Source organism: Atractosteus spatula, chromosome 14 (assembly GCF_055471065.1).
Source record: "Atractosteus spatula isolate fAtrSpa1 chromosome 14, fAtrSpa1.hap1, whole genome shotgun sequence".
Lineage (NCBI taxonomy): Eukaryota > Metazoa > Chordata > Actinopteri > Semionotiformes > Lepisosteidae > Atractosteus > Atractosteus spatula.
The window spans coordinates 42,112,065-42,132,334 of record NC_142719.1 but is presented as its reverse complement, the minus strand read 5'-3'; the positions used below and the strand labels follow the sequence as shown (position 1 = coordinate 42,132,334).

Here is a 20,270-nt window from a genome sequence, read left to right as displayed (position 1 = left end):
TCGTTTCCGTTCTTCCGTTGCTATGAAAGCACATGGACAGTATACATGCCATTAACTTCGTGCTGTAGACAAGGATGTGCGAGCGCACTTTGGAAATGCATGACCGTTTGACTAAAGTGGCACAAGTGTCATGACCATTCCAGTCTGGGCAACACAGGGGAGAACCGCTGCACTAAACTGGCGCCATCAAAAGCAAACCTATTTCAATATGTGTATTTTAACAGTACTCATCCCATAAGATCCAGCTAGAAAAAAGTTTTGAAAAAAAACAGTATGAAAAAATGCTCTTTTTTAAAAAAAAGTCTGTGAGAAATGCGTTACTGGGTGAAATATATAAACAGGTAGCCATATCGGACCACATACAACCACAGAGCAATCTGGTGCTGGGAATATCAGTGCTACAGGTACCGTATGACGCAGAAGGCCCTGACGATGGCTTCTGTTCTGTGCCTCGGTAGCAGCAATGAGCAACCCCTGTCTGTGGGCTTTTTTCAAGAAATCTGTTTCCTTCTGGAATTGTTTGACCATGGCCAACAAAACTGGAGTTAGTCTGTGATTAAACTTCTACTAAGCACTCTTATTTTGATGCCTTAAAATAAATAATTTCCTGACTTCAACAACCTGTACACAAAGTAGCAGTTTTGAGACTTTCAAGCCGTCAGAGCACTGCAAGACCATGTGGGGAAAAACAGCTGGAATGTGCGGGTAGCTGGAGAGATGAGTGCTGTTGAGTTCCATTTTATTTCGAACAGCTTTATCAATGTAAAAATGAACTTAAAATAGAAATGGGACTGTTCAGGAAAAGATGAAGTGTGCTTTTGTGATCTTGTTTCTAAGGAAGCTGAGAAGCAGGAGATGTCATGTACTTGGGTCAACAATTCTAAGAAATAAAGCTGTGCTGATACACATCCTGGAATACTGGCAGAACTGAGCGGCATTTCTTGACTTGGAGAACTACTGTAGTTCAGGCAAAAATCAGTAAGGCAGGTCATCCATCTTGCATTAAAGCAGTTCATATTCTTTCTTAAGTCTTTTGTTACTAAACCAAGTAGGGCGATTTTTCATATAGTACTGTGTTTTCAAAAACCGTGTCTCTTGTAAGGTTGGTCTGGGACAGGCTGGGAATTCAGAAAGGTCTCCATGTGTGAGATTGTGTTATGAATTCACTTAAAAATAAATAAAACATCCAGGGCCTTCACATAAAAAATAACATTACGGCCATGATCTCGGAACCTGAGAATTCACCGTTACAACAAACCTACCACAGAGACATCACTCTCACTTGAAAAAGATAAAAAAAAGAAATTTAATATAAAACTAATATTAACTGGGAACAGTTTACAAAAAAAAAAGATTCAGGTGTAAGAACACAGTAAAAACTTCCAAATTCTGCAACAGGCAGTTTAGACACATGAAAATCTATCTCTTCAGCCTCCTTCTCTTCCCAGCCCTCTGGCCTGTCCTGGAGGCAAACTGCTGTTTGAAGTCCACAAGGCAGTCCTTGGCCTCGGAGATGGGGGTGAAGGCTCTAACTGGGGAGTCGCTCGGCACCTGGTCCTCTCCAGCAGCGTCATCCTCGTGGTCCAGGAGGGAGACCGGCTCGCTGGAATAAACCAGACCCGTGTCGAACGCTGAGCCTTGCAAGGCACCGTCTTAACAAAAAGGAAACATCTGAGCAGAATACCGGGAACATAACTGATCACTTGCTTCTAGCAAGTGAAAGTCAAACAGATCAGAAAGCCCCATTACTGACTGGATTCCCGGAAAAGGTGAGAAAACCAACCGCACGTTTCACCGGACTTTAATTTAATGAGCTGGATATAACTTCATAGTCACTGCATATTTGGTCCAAACACTGGGCTTAGCACCCCTACTCTTTTACTGTAGATCTCAACAGGGATCTTTAATGACCACAAACAGTCAGGACCTTTGCTTCATGTCTCAGTCAAAGGGCAGTGCTTCTTGCACTGTCCCCTGGTAGCACACTGCGGAATTGGGTTGCAATTCTGGTCCAGAAGGGAGACACTACTTGTCTCCACCTGAGTACCACCTCAGGCAGCAACCCAACTTTTCTTGCAGGTTTCTCACTCAAGTACGGACTTACCATGGATAGTTCCTGCGATCTTATCTGATCGGGCTTCAAGGGAGGCAGTGTGAGGCACCATGTTATTGAAAATAAAAATCATATCCATAACTCGGCTTACCTGTATTTTCTGTGCTTGAGTGATGAATGGTAAGATTCAGCTTCTGCATTTCAAGGAGAGAAAAAAAATTGAATCCAACATGTCCACTGTTACCTAATTAGTTCTTTACGAATATGGATGTGTAATGCTGTTGTACAGCACAGTGTTGGAGAATCTTCCTAGCCTTTTCCTTGATAGCACATTTAATGGATACGGGGACATAGGTGTTGTTCACATGTGTATATTCACATTCCTTTGAGTTTGGAACCGTGATACTCTGGCATTTCTGATTTTAATAAAATGCCAATTGTGTTAATTATAACCTTTAATGCATAACTGCATTTATTTAATTTTTAAGCTTCAAATAGTTTATATTATATATACTTTATTCTAATTTAATTTTAGAGCAAAGATTCATTATTCTTTAGCACCGCCTTTATAGAAATATGGCTATATACTGATTTATAGCCATGTACACATTAAAATATTCAATAATGCTGCTATAGTAGGTTTAGTAGTTTCATGCAAATTTTCAGAACAGCTGAATACTGAAACTGTAAAGAAAATTAACAGTTCTTCTGTGCAACAGAATTGCAAAACCTGCTTATTACTTTAAGAATGGTGAAAGAGGACCAAAGGGTCTCTTTGTCAAATAAGAAACAGGAAGGAAGTGTAAGAGGAAAGCATTGGCACACAGAGAGCTTTATGCGAAAGTACCACTGTTACTGCAGCTCACTTTTTACACTCTTGAAATGACATTATATATAAGAAAAGCCCGTGACTGATTTAAAAAAAAAATCTACGAAATAATGCATAATCACAGTCACGGTAGTGCACTTGTTATAGTCTGGCATTCGTCTTAAATGAATTTTCTACGTTTACACGTGGTGCAGTGTCGAGTGTGATCATGTTAGAAGAGAAGCACACACGCGGTCTCATTTCAGACTGTCTACTTTGCGTTCTGAATGAAGGCAATGGTTTTAGCAGGCCGTTTCCTCCAAGCAGGAAAGAACAGGAAAAAACCCTCCTGCAGGCTTACCGATATTCTTCTGTTCAGACTGCTCCAAAGCAGTGAGGAAATCCTCTCGTCCCTGTACCAGAAAACAGGTCATTCAATACTTCAATAAGGGTACTCTAGCTCTTCCTTAGTCATCCATTTACAAAAACACTAGCCTATCATTGCATCAGATAAAGCTTACCGCCTAGCTTGAAATTGGTAAGGGAAAAATAATTTTTATCATATTATTATCCTTTAATCTTTACAGGGCAAGCTGCAGGTTTGTCAAGAATATAGCATTATTCATCACTCAGTGATGGTTGCTACAACCATTCTGGTGGCGTTAGGCCTGTAGCTCATCTTTGCAGAGCTCAAAAGTCACAAGACCTACAGTCCACAAAATTAGCTTTCAAGAGAACAACAACAGAGATGTTACTGTCTTAACTGCCTGGAGACAACAACGCAAGCATGTTAAACAGGTGCAACAACATGTTCCAATATATTAACTGACAGTTCTTACACCCTTCAAAGATTTGTGCACCAGTGCAAAATTTGTCCCACTTTTTTCTTGCTCCTATTAGGCACGCAAGCATAACTGTCCGCATGAAAACAATAAATGTTCATTTCCCTTAATTTTCATACCTAACTTCTTTCTAAGCTTCTTTCTGAAGTTGCACAAGTTGCATGGTGGAGAGCGGAGGGGTGGGGGGGTTTGCTCTCGAGAAGAAAGTTCCAAAAACGGCTTCCCGTTTGTCTTAGTCATCCTCGGCTGAATTTCAACTGAAATTCCTACAAATAGGAGGCGACTACTTTCATCCCCCACTGGTGTGACACACTGCAGCCTTACTGCACAGCATAGCAGGGGGAGGAGTGAGAGGTTGCTGCACCAGTTAAGAGGGAACACTGGGTTGACCAGAATGTATGAGCCCACAGTGGAATTCAGGCCGGACACCTGGATTAACACCCCTATCCCTTACGAACGGTGTCGTCAGGACCTCAGTTTATTGTTGCAATGGAAGGCAAGATCTCCACAAGCCTTCAGTCATCTTGGTACACAACTGGCTTGCAGGCGACAGCTGAAGGTTGAATTTGCCATTCAATAACATCGAAAACAAAACCGTCAGGATGAGCACCTACAACACAAACAATGTACCTCATCTCCTCTTCGGCGGATGCAGGACTCCGTGTGCCTCTCAAAATCACCAACAGGGACATAGCCTCTGCAGATGTAGCACTTTTCCCGTGAAGTCGACCTGCACAGCGAGGAGCAGCAGCATGAGAGCAAACAGAGAAAGTAACCTGTATGCACGAACCTCTTTTCGAAGACCACATTTGTTAGTTAGGCACTTAGTTGTAATGGTATACCTCTTCAGTAGTACCACACTTAGGTTTTCAAGACTTAATTAAGGGTGCTTAACATTTTATTCAGTTTAAGCAAAGAAAAACAGAATGAATACCCGGACTCTATAATGCAGTCCTTTACAAATTCTAGCTTGCAAGTTATACATTTAAATCTGCCATACTTACTTGCTAAAGGCTGAGGAAGTGGGTTCATTCTCATCAATGACTTGTGCTTTCCTACTACTTCTTCTTCTTCGGGCACAACCTGAAAATACATCACACACTGCTGAAGTGCACATTTGCACAAAGCATTGTCAGACTGCTTGGCACCTGCACCTGTTATACTCTAAACTGCGGTCTGACTTACAGCTCAAAAGATATTCCAGTCATTTACTCATTAGACAACCCCACCACCTCAGAAGTAAAGGTTTTATATTTCGGTAGTTTTGCTGACATCTCTCATGATGTTTGGAGTGTATTGTATAATTTGCTGTTAATAACACTGTAGGTAGGGGTCCCGATCTTTCATGTGATCACAGATTTTAAGGACAGGGAGCATTAACCACTACACTCACCTCCCACCACCACTGAGCATTTAAGGAAAACTCAAGGTGCATTATTTCAAGGGGATTTTCCCCAGGAAGCCTGCTCCTACATTTCATGTGCATCTTTCTGCAAGCTTTTCACAACACGATTACAGATGTAGCCCTTGTCCCGTGAAGTCGACCTGCACAGCGAACAGCAGGAGTATGAGAGCAAACAGAGAAGTAACCTGTATAAGCCATAGCTTATAAACATATATACTGTATAGCTGAACCCTGGCACACCTGTTATGATGGCAATTATACCACATAAATCATACAACCGACCAGCAAAATTGACACTTTCAATTTCTCTGCACACTGCACTTTGGGGATATTGTAACTTGAGGAAACAGATACTGGGGTTTGCGCAAACAAATGACAAATAACGGCAGCATTATTCACATGATATTAAAAAAAGCAGAAGCAAATCAAATCGACAAAAAACACAGGAAGAGACCTCATGCATTGCACTTCATGTTAAAATGTAGACGAAAGGCCAGGCCGAGCTCTCTGCAGCTAAATACTTTACCAGGCTTAGCCCTGTGCAATGAGCTCCCCACTGCCCTGCAATTCACCTACCATTACGCCATCGGGCACTAGAGTTTCAAGCAATCGTGTTCCCCCCAGGACCAGTTGATTGCCCTTGGTATTCTTAAGACAACCAGTTTTGTCGCAAATATAAATACAGTATCTAAGAAAAATACATCTCTGCAACTATAGTGCATTCTGCATTTCACAATATGTCTGCTGCTACATTTCTAGGACATCAATACTATTTTTCAAAGGCACCATGCAGATATCCACACGGGACTGAGGAAAGGCCACTCAGAATCAAAACGGCAGATGACCAGCCAGCTGACCGGCACCAGACGACAACGCTAGTTGGGAGAATGAATGGAAATGTAAGCATCAGTCACCAGCTGCCACTAGGTGTGATGATGTTCAAGTCCAGTCCCAAACCACTGACAAGCTGCCCTTCTCTAATAAACTCTTGTGGTGTGGTATATTATGGTCTCATCTAGGAGCTGCTGGAGGACCTTTGCCCTTTTAAACTGCTCACCAATCAGGCAGTAAGAGGCTCTCAGATAAAATCTGGTCGCATCCCTTCGAACATAAGGCTTAAAAGCTGCGTTGGCTGAACTATCAACCACAACCACGTCCAGACAGCTTCAGCACCTGTATTCTCAAGCGGCACCCTCCTGGCATTGCGCAAGTGTGAAGAGCTGCAATGGATAGCTACTGCAATGGTCAGCGACATACCAATGATGAGACTGGTGAGACAGTGTCATCACAGCGTGAGCTGTGGCAAAACAAGGAACAGGTCAGCATTCTTCTCTCCCTGCAAGAAAATCTGCTATGCAGGCTCGGTACCTCAACAGGCATCCACCTCGCATCGTGATCATGCTTCACGGTAGGAGTTAGCCTTCAGGGCATATTACCTTGTCCACTATACAGCCTTGCAGATCAGGCATCATCTACTGCAGTTAAGCACCTGTTTTCCAAGGTCTAGGAAGACCTTCAGGCCCAAGAGATGATCTAAGATGATCTAAGGTCTGAGAAGATGACATTCTCTTAAGAGGCTACTATTAATTACTGAAAACCTTTGCTTGTGATTCGGCCAGTCAAACATACATTCTTTTTCTGTATTTCAGTACAGTTACATTTAAACACTGATTACTGAATAAAGCGCCAAACAGATCTTACCACCCAAATACCCAGCGATTTCAGACACCTTCTCTCCTGCTTTGCCTTTCAAGACGTACTGCTTGGATTAAAGTGTGCAATCATTTCAGTGAACAAGACCTTAACCAGAAGATTCCCACACATTATCCAAGTCCTCTGAGTACACTGTCTCTGGCTTTTACATAGAGTAGTGAATTATACTGAAGAACTAGGTCTTTGACTGCCTCTGTCAGGCTTGCAAATTCATACAAAGGATTTTTCTTCAGACATGTTTCCCCATTTAAGCCATAGGTGTAAGAAAACATTCTGTATGTGCTGCTGTGTAGGTTACCAGTCATGACATGGGGACAGTTGGGTCCAAAGTACTGCTAGTACACACCGAGACGCAAAAGCTGCTGGCCCTGTTCCTACTGTATTTACGAAACTTTGTGAATGAATGACTCTAAACTCGAAAACACGCAGGAATGGCCCTCATCTGGGGCAAAATAAAAAGAACTAGAACCAAGAGGAACGTTTATTGCTAAACACAATAAATACACAGACATCAGGTTGATCGGTCCAGGGTAGGCGCTCTGCTGCTCCTGCAAGGTGCACGTGCGTCCCGCTAGACCGAACCAGCAGGAAAGTTCCCAGCCCTTCATGACTAGTTTTGAGTCTTCCCTGGCTCCGCTCAGCGCGGGTTCAGAGGTCAGCGGAGTTCGGCCACGAACGACCCATCTCACCCTGCGAGGCTGCCTCCTCCAGGAGCTCCTCCTCCCGGGGCCCGTCGCAGTAGGCAGCATGCACTTCAATGCGCAGGAGAGGAAAGCTCTGCATGCAGATGGGGCACTGCACGTGCTCGGCCGGCGTCTCTTTCTCCGTCACCCCCTCGTCAGCGGCAGCACTACCCTCCTCCTCCTCCTCTTCCTCCTCCACCACCACCACCACGACAGGCTGAGGCTGAATGAACAGGGAGCAGCAGGATAAGACAGGTGTAGGACTGTGTCCAGTGAAGTAAGCCGTACGCTGAGCCAGTGCAGTGTGTCAATAAAGTTCATTAGTTCATTTCACAAGAGCGGTTCAGGAGCTTTTCATACCAATGTAGTTTGAGGCACACAAATGAGACGCAATAATACACACCAGACGGCACTATCATCGCGGGTTTCCAGAGTGTTCAGAAGGCATAAAAACCCCAGCACAATTAATAATACTAAATAATATAATAATAATACCCTTACAGTTACATAACGCTTTTCTGGACAGTCCACTCAAAGCACTTTACAGGAGACTCCCCTCCACCGCCAATGTGTGGCACCACCTGATGATGCGTCAGCAGCCAGACAGTGCCTGTACGCTCGTCACACACCAGCTATCAGCAGGGAGGAGAGCAGAGTGACGAAGCCAGTTCACAGATGGGGATTATGAGGAGGCCATGATTGGCAAACGCCAGGGCAGCAACTTGGCCAGGACACTGGGCTAACAACACTAGTCTTTTCGAGAAACTCCCCTGTACAAGTGCCCGTACACGGTCACACCCACACACATATCATGTGCATTGCTCCACAGTGCACTGTCAGAGACAGTGTTGTAAGAATAAACCAATAAAACTTCAGAAACACCTGCACAACTGCATCAGGATACCAAGCAAAGGCAAGAAGAGCACAAGCCAGACTATCTAAGCTTCGTAGCTCATGCAAGGCCTGAAGCAGAAACTCAAGGACGAGGCCAGGCGTCTACGCATATTCGTTTTAAACACGGGAGCTTAATTACCACAAGAGAATTTGAACTCATGTTAAAATAGTAGGGATGTGTATATCAAGCCAAATTCTGTTTATAACAGATCACTTCATACCTTGCATTTCAAAGTGCTGTATAAAGTTTGCAATGCACATGCACATGCACATTTATTGATCAGGAAGCTATTTATTCCCCATTAAGGGTCATGGCAACCAGGAGCCTATTCTGGAAGTACAGGGCTCAAGGCGGGACTAACACTCTTAATAGGCCAGTCAACAGCAGGGGGACACATCATAGACAACTACAGGTGAGAAGATTATTACTCAGTTTTCACAAAGAAAATTAGTTGAAGGCTAGGGCATATACATAGGATGACTGATTAAAACCACTCAGCAGTACAATGAGATAAACAAATATCTTTGTTTACCGTTTCAGCGAGACAGTTTTACAGTCAGATGATTAACATTACCTGGAAACTGGCAGGTCTCTCAGAAGACAATTGCTGGGTGCCCTCATCACACAGCTGGGTCTCTAAAAATAACAAAAAGGGTACTTTAAAAAAATCAGATTTCCTCTGTCTATACACACTTGACTCTAAAGTACTTTATGTAATCTGATTAAACCTAAACCTTCTCAAACCACAAAAGAAATAGTTTAAGTATCCATAGGGATCGAACTCTATAAAGCATTTTCAAACTGCTCCAGTGCAATTTACTGGTTTTGCATTTATCTTAGGGAGCGCAGATAGGTCAGCAGAAGATGTGGCACATAAGCTAATCTACAGTACACACCTCGCATTGCAGCGCTGGTTAGCCAAACTGGAAGATTAAGGGACTGCTATAAAACACCACCAACACCTGCGATCCCTCAAGGGAACAGCTGAAAGCCTTGCATCAAGGAGCAGCAATGACTCAAACGAGCAGGTTGGTAACTGTTCTGATGTACTCCGAGCAGTCTCGGCATGCCGACAGCACAACCAAGAAACATCACATGACACCTAAAACCAGGAGCACCAGACATCAAACCAGCAGGATTTGGCAGGCAGAGGTCAGGTGCAAATATTTAAAATGGAAAGCCGAGTTATTTCAGCAAGAGGTGGTGGGGGGAGAGGGTTCTCATTTCGAGACAAGAGAGATCCATTTAAAAAACAATAAAATCCGATTGTAAAACTCGCACGCTCGATTCGCAGCACTCTGTGGCTCTAATTACCAGGACAGACGTCGAGCTCTGGCTCCTCTTCTCGCGGCTGGGCTGCCTCAGGTGGGCTGCTCTCTCGCAGGCCACGCCTCCTGTTAAAGGAAAAAGAGCTCAGCACGCTGAACACAAGAGCTATGATCCCGTTTATATGCATTAGCACTGGGTCGCTCAACTCCAGTCCATCCTCACAGAGTTCCAAGTTTTCTATTAAAACTAATAAACTAGACTATATCAAAAGACCAATATTCCATTATTTTGTAAAAAGTCTTGGATCTTGTGGCATGATGTTCACCTTTAAAGCCACAAGAAATCACAACTACAGAAGCTTAAATGAACGTTTACAACAATACATTCTACTTTTTATTTCTGGTGTTGTAGAAATGTTACAGCACAAATTCAGCTTCCACTCTGTGGTGAGCTGATTTCGGCACTTGGCTTGTCTCACCTCAAAAACAATCGCTTCCTATGGGATCTTTCTCCACTGAACAGCAATGGAGAATCCTATAAAGACAGACAACACAAGCCATCACCAAAAAAATATGGCTTCTGATTACAAATGATATTGCTTTAATCATTAAGTCCCATTCCCTTTTATAATAAATCCCAGCACATACAATATTTGAATTAGATAGAATTAGATTAGTGCATACTCAGCTCAAGATGCATATTTTGTCATCACAGCTGTGGTCTCTACCACATTTATTATTTTTAGTTAAGTCCTGTGCAGGTATCCAAATTTGGGTTTGAACTGTATTCTCAATGGGGTGCCACCTCATCAGGAAGACCTAATCAGACTTTGCATATGTGTCTGTACTGCATATCACGTACCGCTGTGATTTGTCTTACTCTTTTTCCTCTTAATTTTGCACTTAACAGATTTGAAAAAAAATCTGTCCTGGAACAAACCGCCTAGCCAAGTTGCCAAATATCAGGCGTCACTCAAGACATGACTGAGGATCTTTGATCACGTAAGACACTATTACATCGAACCGCTTTCTAACTGCTCTACCCGATACAGGATGGTGGGGGAGCCAGCGCTAATCCCAGCAAGCACGGCACACTCTGGACAGGACACCAGTCCATCGCAGGGCGCACACAGACACACTCACACCAGGACCAATTTACCCAGAAGCCATTTAACTTGCCAGTATGTCTTTGGACTGTAGGAGGACACAGACATACACACAGAACATAGGGAGAACATGCAAACTCCACACAGACAGCACCCCAGGGCTACGGTGTGGCCAGGCAGCAATGCTAACCGCTGCGCCACAGTGAAATACTACAACACTGCAAACTTAATGAACAAGAAGGGTTGAGCGGCCTTATTGATTGGTATTACAAAGATATTGCTTTTCTACAGGCAGCTTTCTGGCGGTTTGCAGAAAAAACAACCTGACCAAAAGAAAAGCCACCACGCACCTCTTGCTCCTCCTTCTCCGCATCGTTCATGCCCCCCTCACCGTCCTGCGGGTCATCTTCCCCCCGTCCAGCGGCCGAGACACCCTGCCGGTCCTCTTCGGGGGCTCCCTCCCCTTCGCCCTCTTCCTCCTCGTCCCCCCAGCCTCTCTCCCCAAGCTCCTGTATCCCCCGACTCTCGTTCCTTCTCAGCCTCCGGCGTTTCTTGCACGGGGGCTCCTCGGTGGGGGCTGGCAGTACGGGGTCCCCCCACTCTGCCTTGCGCAGCAGCCCCCTCTGCGCCGCCTTCAGACTCCTCTGGTACACGTCCATCTGAGTCAGGATCACCTGCGTGTACTCGTCCGGGTCCAGGCCCTTCGGGCAGAAGGGCACGCCCCAGTAATAGAGCACAGCTGCCTGGTCTGGCCCCCTCTTCCCCGGTTCTTGCTGTGGACCGTCTCTAAGCGACGAGGCCGGCCTGGAAGGGCTTCCCCCCTCCACAGCTGGGCTCCCTGCAACGCTGGAGGACTTCTCTATTAAAGCCCCTGGATCTTGGCCTCCAGATGCTGCTGCGGCGCCGGTATCTGGGACGAGGAACTTCCCTGGGAGGCAATTTCCTCCGCTCTCTGCCCCCGGCGCAGTGCCTTCGTCTCCTGGGCCTCTCTTGGGAAGACGAGGGCTCTGCCTGGGGTCAGGAGCTCGAGTCTCCTGGGTCCGCAGCAGGAACCTCGACTCCCGGAAGCTGCCCGCCAGCTCCTGACTCTGCCGACTTCTTTCCTCTTGCTCGAGGACACAATCAGTGACGTTCCCAGACTTACACGGGGCACAAGAGAAGGTCTTCAGCCGGGTCTCAGACTCTGAGGAGCTGGCATCCTCCAATAACGCATTTTTTTGAGAAACATGAGTCTGGTCTGTCTTGTGCCTCTCCTGGTTTTCCTGAACCAAAGAACCACACATTTATAGTCTCGAACAAGGAAGACTACAGGGAGACCTAATCCATGTGTTCAAAAAGAGACCGACAAAGGCAAGGCAGTCTTGAGAATTGACAGTGAAACAAGAACCAGGGGGCATAAGTGTAATGGAAGTGCATTTAAAACCAAGGACAGGAGGTGTTTCTTTAGGCAAACATACAGGAGAGTGCTGAACAAGCAGATATACTGAACACGCCCGACAACCTGGTTTCATTTAAGAAGCATCTGGATCAGATGAATTAGCTACTATCAAACTGGCTTGATGATACAAAAGGCTTACTTTTAACCATTTTTACGCTCCCTAAAACCAATCAAAGACTTCCACTGATAATCAAAACAATTATTTTCATACCACTCATCTATGTAGATTTATGTGAAGAAAAACCTAACAAGCATAAAATACGTGGCATTCTGAATTTCAACATCTACAGCCTAACACACCTCAGGACTGGAGAGATACACGCTTTAAGTGTTATTATTAATTACACTAATAAACCCAATCAAAAATACTGAGAGAGAAAACTGAGATACCAGACTGTTCATTAACCTTCTTGGGATCTTCCTCTTCATTCTCGTCTTCTTCCTCAGCCCAGTGCAAGGTCATTTGACTTGGAAACCCATCGTTCAGTTTCACACTACAGGTGGGCAACTCGTCCTTGTCTGAAACAACAGACCCGCAGGAGCTTTTATAAGCTTTCCCAGTGTGCCCTGCCATTTTTAATTAGAACAGAACAGGGTAATGACATCACTCTTGCACAATGCACAGTGCACAGACCCTGTATAACGCACAAGGCCATAATACTGTATTTGTGCATGGTCCTGCTATATATATACAGTATACTGCTCGCTGTTCCTATATCCTTACACAGCAAGTTATTTTTTATTCTTGCAAAATGGCTTATCTTCATGCTAAACCAACCTTGCACCCTGTGCTTCCAAGATAAGCCTCAGGGTTGTTGTGATCGTCACTAGGAATTAGCGTTGCTCTCCAAACGAATGCATGGATTTCACATGCTACGGCTGCTGCTTTCGTTGCACTAGGTTTGCCGTCATTTTACAACGCTATTGCTCGCGCACAGAGTGAGACGATACACGGGGAAACTTACTAGGCGTCTGCAGCCTGCTTTGCTGCTCCCTGCCCCTCTGCTTCAGCTGTCCTTCAGCAATTTCCTGAGGTCAGAACCAAAGCAAAACAACAAAAAATAAATACATGCGATACATTCTGGCATTTCATTCTAGTAGCCACGGTGTTAAAACGGTGTAAGAATAAGAAAGAGGACAATCAATTTCTTTGTTAGTTATTTTTTTGTTAGTAATCATATTTCTTCCCCGAAGTTACCTCCCTATGCGAGTTTAGACATGGAGTAGCAATATTTATGTCTGCATAAATATGTACAGAGATTGTAAGCACGTCATATCTGATGGTTGGTTAATTCGCATGACATTTTTAGTTATGCTTGCTAGCATGAATAAGTAATTAATAAACTTCAGAGGCCAGCAGCAGCAAGTATTGCTTTACTAAGTACTAAAGCTTAACAGCAGACATGTTTTGTTGTTACTTTCAGCTGCAACTTGAAGCTGGCGTGACTATAACACAATACATTACCAATTTAAATCCCAGTTGACGATGAAATGATGCAGATGTTTACCAACGAATATACTATGAAATCAGTGAGTTAACTCACTGTGTTATGAAGTCGTTCTTACCAATGAGGATGAGGAAGCATAAAACGACAGTAAATTTGTTTAATTCCTGAAAGTCATGTTCATCAAAGGCATATGATCATTTTGCAATAACTTGCACAGATGTGGAGTAGGCGATCCCAGATTTCTCTGCAAGAGTTTGCTTTTAGGATTGTCAAACCACAGTGATTAATCTGCTCCAGTTCCCTCCTACCTCAGTGCATCTCTCCTCCTCATCTGCCTGCGGCCTTCTATTCTGAGCAGGGCTGTTAAAGCTCCCCTTCCTTCTTGTGGACAGCCTGCGTTTAGAGACCTCCTTGTCCCCGAGATCCAGGCTGCAGGAGGGCAACTCTTCTAAATTCTCTTGTCCGCCCGCACCTCCATCCGCCTGCTCGCTGCCCTGGAGAATCTGCCTTCTTCTGGTGCTCACGCTTGGGGCTGTCGGTCTCCCCCCTGCGCCCCCCTTGGAGAAGACAGGGCTCTCAGGAAGTGGGGGGCTGAGTCCTGGGGAGGACTGAGAGCTCTCCGAAGGCACGTGGTCTTGGGAACACAAAACAAATCCCGTTTCCTTGCAGCTGCCCACCACTTCTTGACTCAGCTTCTCCAGGCGCAGGACGGGCTTGTGAAGTGTCCTGAGCAGGGACTCGGAATCTGAGGAGCTGCCATCCTGAAGCTCTGGGAATTCATTTTGGCCCTCTTTAACCTGCCTGGATTGGGAATTTGGGCGTTTTTTCCTGGTGGGACGTCTCTTCTGCAGAAACATTTAAAAAACAAACAAAAATTTAACGAGAAACAAAACACACAGGAAAATCACAGCAATTTCACATGGCACAAGTCAAAGACTATCACTTCAGGTTCTTAAGACTACTGAATGGGACACGGAAACAAAAGGAACAGAATCCAGTTACAAGGCTCAGCGATAATTACACGGTTGCTCTGGGCTCTCTCTGTGTCCTGCTCTCTGGCCCCAGAACCGTGATCTGCAACAACAAGGCAGTCAGAAAAAAAAAACGAAAAGACAATCAGATGCTTAAGGAAAAGGAAAACTTATAACTTATGTTTGTTCTCCTTGAGTCAGATTTGGAGAGAGCTCAAAATAATCAGTTGGTAACATGGTGAGAATTGTGGTATGTTGGTGTAGTAACAGGTTTTTTTAAGAACAGATTTCTGAAGAGCTTGGAAGTCAAAGAGTATGCAGCTAAGCACTGACCGGGAACAAAACCACAGGGCAAGTGAATAAACAGGGATTCATGCAAAAGGGACATTAACCACCTACTCTAGATTCTACCCACACCAAAGAGACGCCAAAACAAAGTGATTTTTAACCAGTTTTGAATCAATTGCATTTGCCACAACAGAAGTCAAACTAGTTAGCTAATTACTGACTTACTTGGCTGACACTTTTATCCAAAGCTGACAACTGAGCCTATTTACACAGCCGAGTATTTTACTGAAAGAGTGAAGGTGGAGCACTCACTCCAGGGTTCAACTGCAGTGTCTCATGTGGGATTTGAACCCACAACCGTTCAATTTCAAGTCCAGAATCCTGACCACTGCAGCCCAACATAGCTGCATAACTAACAAATAAAACCTACCAATGGTTTGTACGTTTCTCCTTTGACAGCCTTTGCGTTTTTTCTGGAAAGATTTCTCTGATAGTGTTAGACACTGAAGAAGAAAACAAATATTTAAGTTCAATTGTAAAATTAACTTTTTAGTCGTGTATTTGCCCAAGAAGCTGACAAAAAGGAATTAAAAACAATCTTAAATGAGCCTAAATTAACAGAAAACCTGTGGGAGAAATTAGCCTTGTAATTACTGTAGGTTGACTTACAGTGCATGCTGAGTTTACTCAAATACTCAATACAAATTTCAGCCCTTCTTGCTTCCAAATTTACACTTCCGCTCCTACAGGTAGGTCACAGCGTACAGTACTAAAAACAATTATCAACCATTGAACAAAAGATATCCGCATTTTGTACCAGCATTGTACCAGCATTTTGAAAGGGTTTTTTTAAAGTTTCAAACATGAAAAATATATTCCTTTGAACTTTTCCTGCTGAACAAGAAAATCCAGGCCAGTTCTGCGGGACACAAGGCAGACCCTCAGAGTACAGCTTGAAGAATTGTCTCAGTTTAGCTGTGTTTAAGAACTATATTTCACACTTAACATTTGTTAAAGTCTTATATGAAAGAATCACATACCCTGCATTCACAGTTTGAACTAATTATTTACAGCCACACCATGCTATCTGACATGCCTCCATTGTTCAAGAGCAGGGTATTGAAAATCTGGTCTGTATCTGTGGAGGCTGCCCATACTACATTTATTACCGCACTAACATATACAGACAACATCTATTTACTATAGTCCACATTGTTTAGGACTGCACAGGAATTTCTTACTCCCCTAAATGTTTACATTATGTCCACTTAGAAAGGAAATGTCCAAACAATGACACAGCCCACAGTCAATGACAATATTACATTGCAGAAAGACGTCAAGCCTGCGTTGTACTGACCTTCTTGGACCACAGATCGGACCCTGTGCTCTCTATGAACGGAGAGTGGGACTGCAAGCTGCCCTGTCTCATTCTCTCGACGGTGCCAACCGGCGTCACTGGAGAGATCCCACCACTCCTGGCTCCCTTCCCTTCAGCACTTTCCCAGACTGGGAGCACAAGCTTCCACCTCGGACACTGAAGTGACCTTTCGGGGACCGCAGGGCTCCAGGTCAAAGGAGGAGGAGGTCCAGAAGCTTGGCTAGGTGTTGGCGTTACCGGGAGGCGTTGAGAGAAGATGACACACCCTGACTCCTGGCAACTACGCAACACATCTGGGCTCAGTTTCTTCAGGAGGAGGACAGGAGTCCGACCCAAAGTGCTCTTTCCCGAGCGGAACCCGGGATCTGACTGGCTCTCACTGCTGCGACAGGGCTCATGACGGGAGTTCTCTTTCCTTTTACTTACTGTTTTCTGGGCAGCAAACTCTTCTCGCTCTTCAAACGAGCTGGTCTGGTCAGGATCATCACACCTGCTGCTTTCCTGAAATACCAGAAACGTTAACTCATTAAAACAAACAAATCGCAGACAGATTTCTGTGCATCCTAATACTTTATTTGATTACATTGTTAGAAATTAGTAAAATAAACTGCGTCGCCAATGCCCTAAACTTTACGAAAAATCTAAACTCATGTTAAGAGGGAACATAAAGCACCTGTGAAAACAAAAGCACTACATACTGTACATAATTTGCAACAGGCTGCTGGAAGTTTCGATTGAATCTACAGCTAAACCAAACTAGTGAATGAGAGTGGCACACGTGCTTGTGATAGTGTCAGGGTAGAGGTATACAGGATTAATAGATCAGACCCTGAATACGGCATAGTGTATTTCCCCTCTGTAGTCTGAAGACTACAATTCCCAGAAAGTGCTGGGGTTCAGAACAGAGTTTATGATTAGAAACACGTTACCTACTAGTAATTCTAGTCGTACTTAAAGGGAAGGGCTGCACTACGAGAGGGAGACTGTGAGAAGTCTTTGCATGAGTACAGACCTACGTATTGGACAAAACCCTCGAGAAAAGGACGTTTCTGTATGGAATTTCCCCCCCCCCACACACATCCAGCAGCATGAAGGAAATCCCTGAGCTTTGCCTTCTCCCCACGCGCCACACTTCCATTCAGCATGCACGGGACAGCTCTTAGAATAAACACATGAAGTACATGTAGACTCTCCGCTATTGCCCTCCTCACGGCTTCGTCCTCCTCCTTGTCCTGCTGCTTGGTCCGCCTGGCTTCCTGTTCGCTCATTCGCATGGCCAGGCTCACCATTTCGTCTTCCGTCATCTCTGAAGAACAAGAGTGTTTCCATGACTCAAGGGACAGGCCTGTCTCCCAGTTAGGTTGCTAAGCGGCTTAGTACAGCATCTGGGTAGGAGGGGGGAGGGACAAAGTACGACTCTCAAGGTCATTTTCCATGTCCCACAGAAAGAAGGGCCCCCCTCACTAACTTTCCTAACTTTCTTCTTTTGGTGGCACGATGAATTTTTATTGTTTATTGTACACTGTACATCCCCTTAGAAGGCAATTAACAATTATAATATCTTCATTGTTAAGAAGTCCGAAAGTGTTAATTAATCATGGATATAGTATCGTATTTTCTACATTACTAACCATTACCGTGCCTTCTGTCACAAAAAAATATAATTGAGATGCCTTGTCCAGCAACTCTCCATGAGACACACAGACAGGGAGAGAAGCTGGGGGTCAGAGCGCAGGGTCAGTCATTTATACAGCACCCCTGGAGCAGTTGGGGTTAAGGGCCTTGCTCAGGGGCCCAACGGAGTGGGATTCCTCTGCCGGCCGCGGGAAACAAACCTGCACAAATCTCAATTGTTAAGGCAACCTTTCAGAACGAAAACAATTAAACAGTTCAAATTAAGGTCAGTTAAGGGTCCAACCTACAGGTTCAGGACTGGGAGCACCTGACCTAGACAAAATGACTTAACATCACCCAACACCGAGCACACAAGGGGCTCGTGCAGAAGCCTGTCATACGAACATGAAATGCACTGGAGCCCGTGGGGAAGAGCACTACTCCTGCTTTAGGAGGCACTTAATGTGGCAGAATAATAATAACAACAACAACAACTATTTATAGAGCACATTTCATACAAATAGCAGATCAAAGTGCTTTACAAACCAAGTGTAAAAATAAAATCTTAAAATTAAGAGATATACTTCCAGTTGTAAAGGAAAACAGTAAAGTAATACAGTAAAGCAACATTAAAGTCAATTTATGCTTCAAAAATAAATAAATAAAAATTAGGAAAGTCGTAATAAAATAAGAACAACAAAAGATAAATAAAAAAGAAAGATAAATAGAAAGAACACTTAATAATTAAAAACCTACCTCGAGCCTGTCCGCTCTGCTGTCGTGCCTGCGGCCTGTCTTCCCTTGACAGGAGAACGTCGTGCTGTTTCTGTAGGTAAGGACACAAAGGTGGAGCACATTTCATCACCAAAGCTGCTGTTTCAAACTACAAGAGATCACTGCATCGTGAACATACGAAAATTGGCAAACGAAAGGAGGCCATCGGGTCCACTTGGCTTGTTCGATGTTTTAATCGATGACCGAATTTAAAATCTTTATCGGGCAATTTTTTTTTTTAAGTACCCCAGAACTTTGACCTCAACCAACCGACTGTTCCAGACACTCCTTATATATAAAGGTGCATTTCCCATCCGCCGACCTGAATCAATTTTAGGACAGAGAAAAAGCTTCCAGTTGTGACACCACATTCTTATTTCACTTCCGATCCTGATATAGTCCTCTGTTTTTACTTATTTGAACTTCAGATACTTGATCCAAACCTCCTCTTAATCTTCTCTGCTCTAGAACAGGGGTGGTTAACTAAATTCCTGGAGGATGTAATGTCTTCTGCTTTATTCTTCTTCTTCTCCATCAGAAGCTCACACCCCTGTTCTAGACTCAAGAGGTCTAGTTCCTTTAACCTGTCCATATGTAACAGTCCCAGAAATCAGGATTGGTAAGGGCTGATCTTCTTTGGAACTCATCTAAGACAAAAATACACTTTTCGTGGCATAGGGCGGAAAACCCTATACAAGTCGAAAACAGAATCGGGTAAATAAAAAATAAAGGCATGCAGAGCTCCTATGCGTTTCAGTTCCCGACAACACTTCAAAAGCTGCGCCCAAAGCGGACAGCCGGAACTCAACCTGTTACTGTTGACAACCCGCAGACTCGCTCGGAGGGCTCATCTCGCTCGATTCCTCAGTATCCTGGCCCGAACACGCGTGAATATAGCCTAGTCACCTGGGTCTTTGGTACGCCCCTGTAGACTTTTTCCTCCCCCCCCCCCCCCAATAAGAAGGGCAATACTGAATAAAACATTAAAATGAAGACGGTACCAAAGCCGCGTCTGCTAACTATGATAAAACACTTTGAAGGACAAGGACCAGCACAAACCTCGCTTTCTGCGTCAGACACAACAACAAACTCGCCATTGTTTTCAGCGAGATGTCTCTTCTTGGGCACTTGGTCCGCTTCTCTCGCACGAATTCGCCTTTTCTGCGGCATACCGTCAACATACTACATACCACCACCACCCTGGCTTTTACAGTATGGAAACAATAGCCGAACAGGCTGGAATAACTTTCTGTGCTGTTTCCAGACGTGCTGAGAGATGAAAACCTCAGTATGGCTGCTCAGCCTTGGTTGCTTGGCGCACTGGTGGGTACCACTTATTATTCAACTCGCAAAATACGAATTATTGCAGTTGCACTGACAGCAGACCTCTTACTGTAAGAGAACTCGCAAAGGTCGCCATCTTTCCCTCGCTCACGTGATCTCCCAGCCGCAAAGAATGCTGGGTGCATTCTCGTCTGCAACTGTTCAGTAACGCAAACCAAGAGCAGGTGTTAATGTTTACGCTTATCTAAATGTGGCATGCATAAATATCAACACATTGTATTGATTCACTCAACATATTGAAT

General features: G+C 44.3%; 1 protein-coding gene across 3 annotated transcripts; it reads right to left on the bottom strand.

Moving 5' to 3' along the window:
• Window positions 1-1,282: 1,282 nt before the first annotated feature.
• Window positions 1,283-20,120, bottom strand: uimc1 (ubiquitin interaction motif containing 1). Of its 3 annotated transcripts, none has more exons than XM_088932984.1 (17): window positions 19,744-20,120; window positions 18,667-18,736; window positions 17,478-17,602; window positions 16,723-16,797; window positions 13,968-14,504; window positions 13,177-13,240; window positions 12,618-12,730; window positions 11,124-12,035; window positions 10,147-10,202; window positions 9,714-9,793; window positions 8,974-9,035; window positions 7,511-7,727; window positions 4,708-4,786; window positions 4,334-4,433; window positions 3,223-3,274; window positions 2,205-2,247; window positions 1,283-1,603 (listed from the first exon to the last, which is right to left on the bottom strand). In XM_088932984.1, exons 1-17 carry the CDS (start codon window positions 19,852-19,854, stop codon window positions 1,420-1,422), a joined length of 2,880 nt encoding a protein of 959 aa, XP_088789110.1. In that variant the 5' UTR covers window positions 19,855-20,120; the 3' UTR covers window positions 1,283-1,419. The 3 variants fall into 3 exon arrangements, with proteins under 3 accessions (XP_088789110.1, XP_088789108.1, XP_088789109.1); XM_088932982.1 differs by having other exon boundaries at window positions 16,276-16,797; window positions 19,744-20,117; XM_088932983.1 differs by having other exon boundaries at window positions 1,436-1,652; window positions 16,276-16,797; window positions 19,744-20,117.
• Window positions 20,121-20,270: the final 150 nt, after the last annotated feature.

Excerpts from the sequence above, each read along its gene's own strand:
- uimc1 (XM_088932982.1), bottom strand. The coding sequence starts at position 19,854 with ATGCCGCAGAAAAGGCGAATTCGTGCGAGAGAAGCGGACCAAGTGCCC. Across the intron at positions 10,203-11,123 it reads CGGAGAAGGAGGAGCAAGAG|GATTCTCCATTGCTGTTCAG; the intron begins GTGCGTGGTGGC and ends CTGTCTTTATAG. Across the intron at positions 9,794-10,146 it reads AGGAAGCGATTGTTTTTGAG|GAGGCGTGGCCTGCGAGAGA; the intron begins GTGAGACAAGCC and ends TTCCTTTAACAG.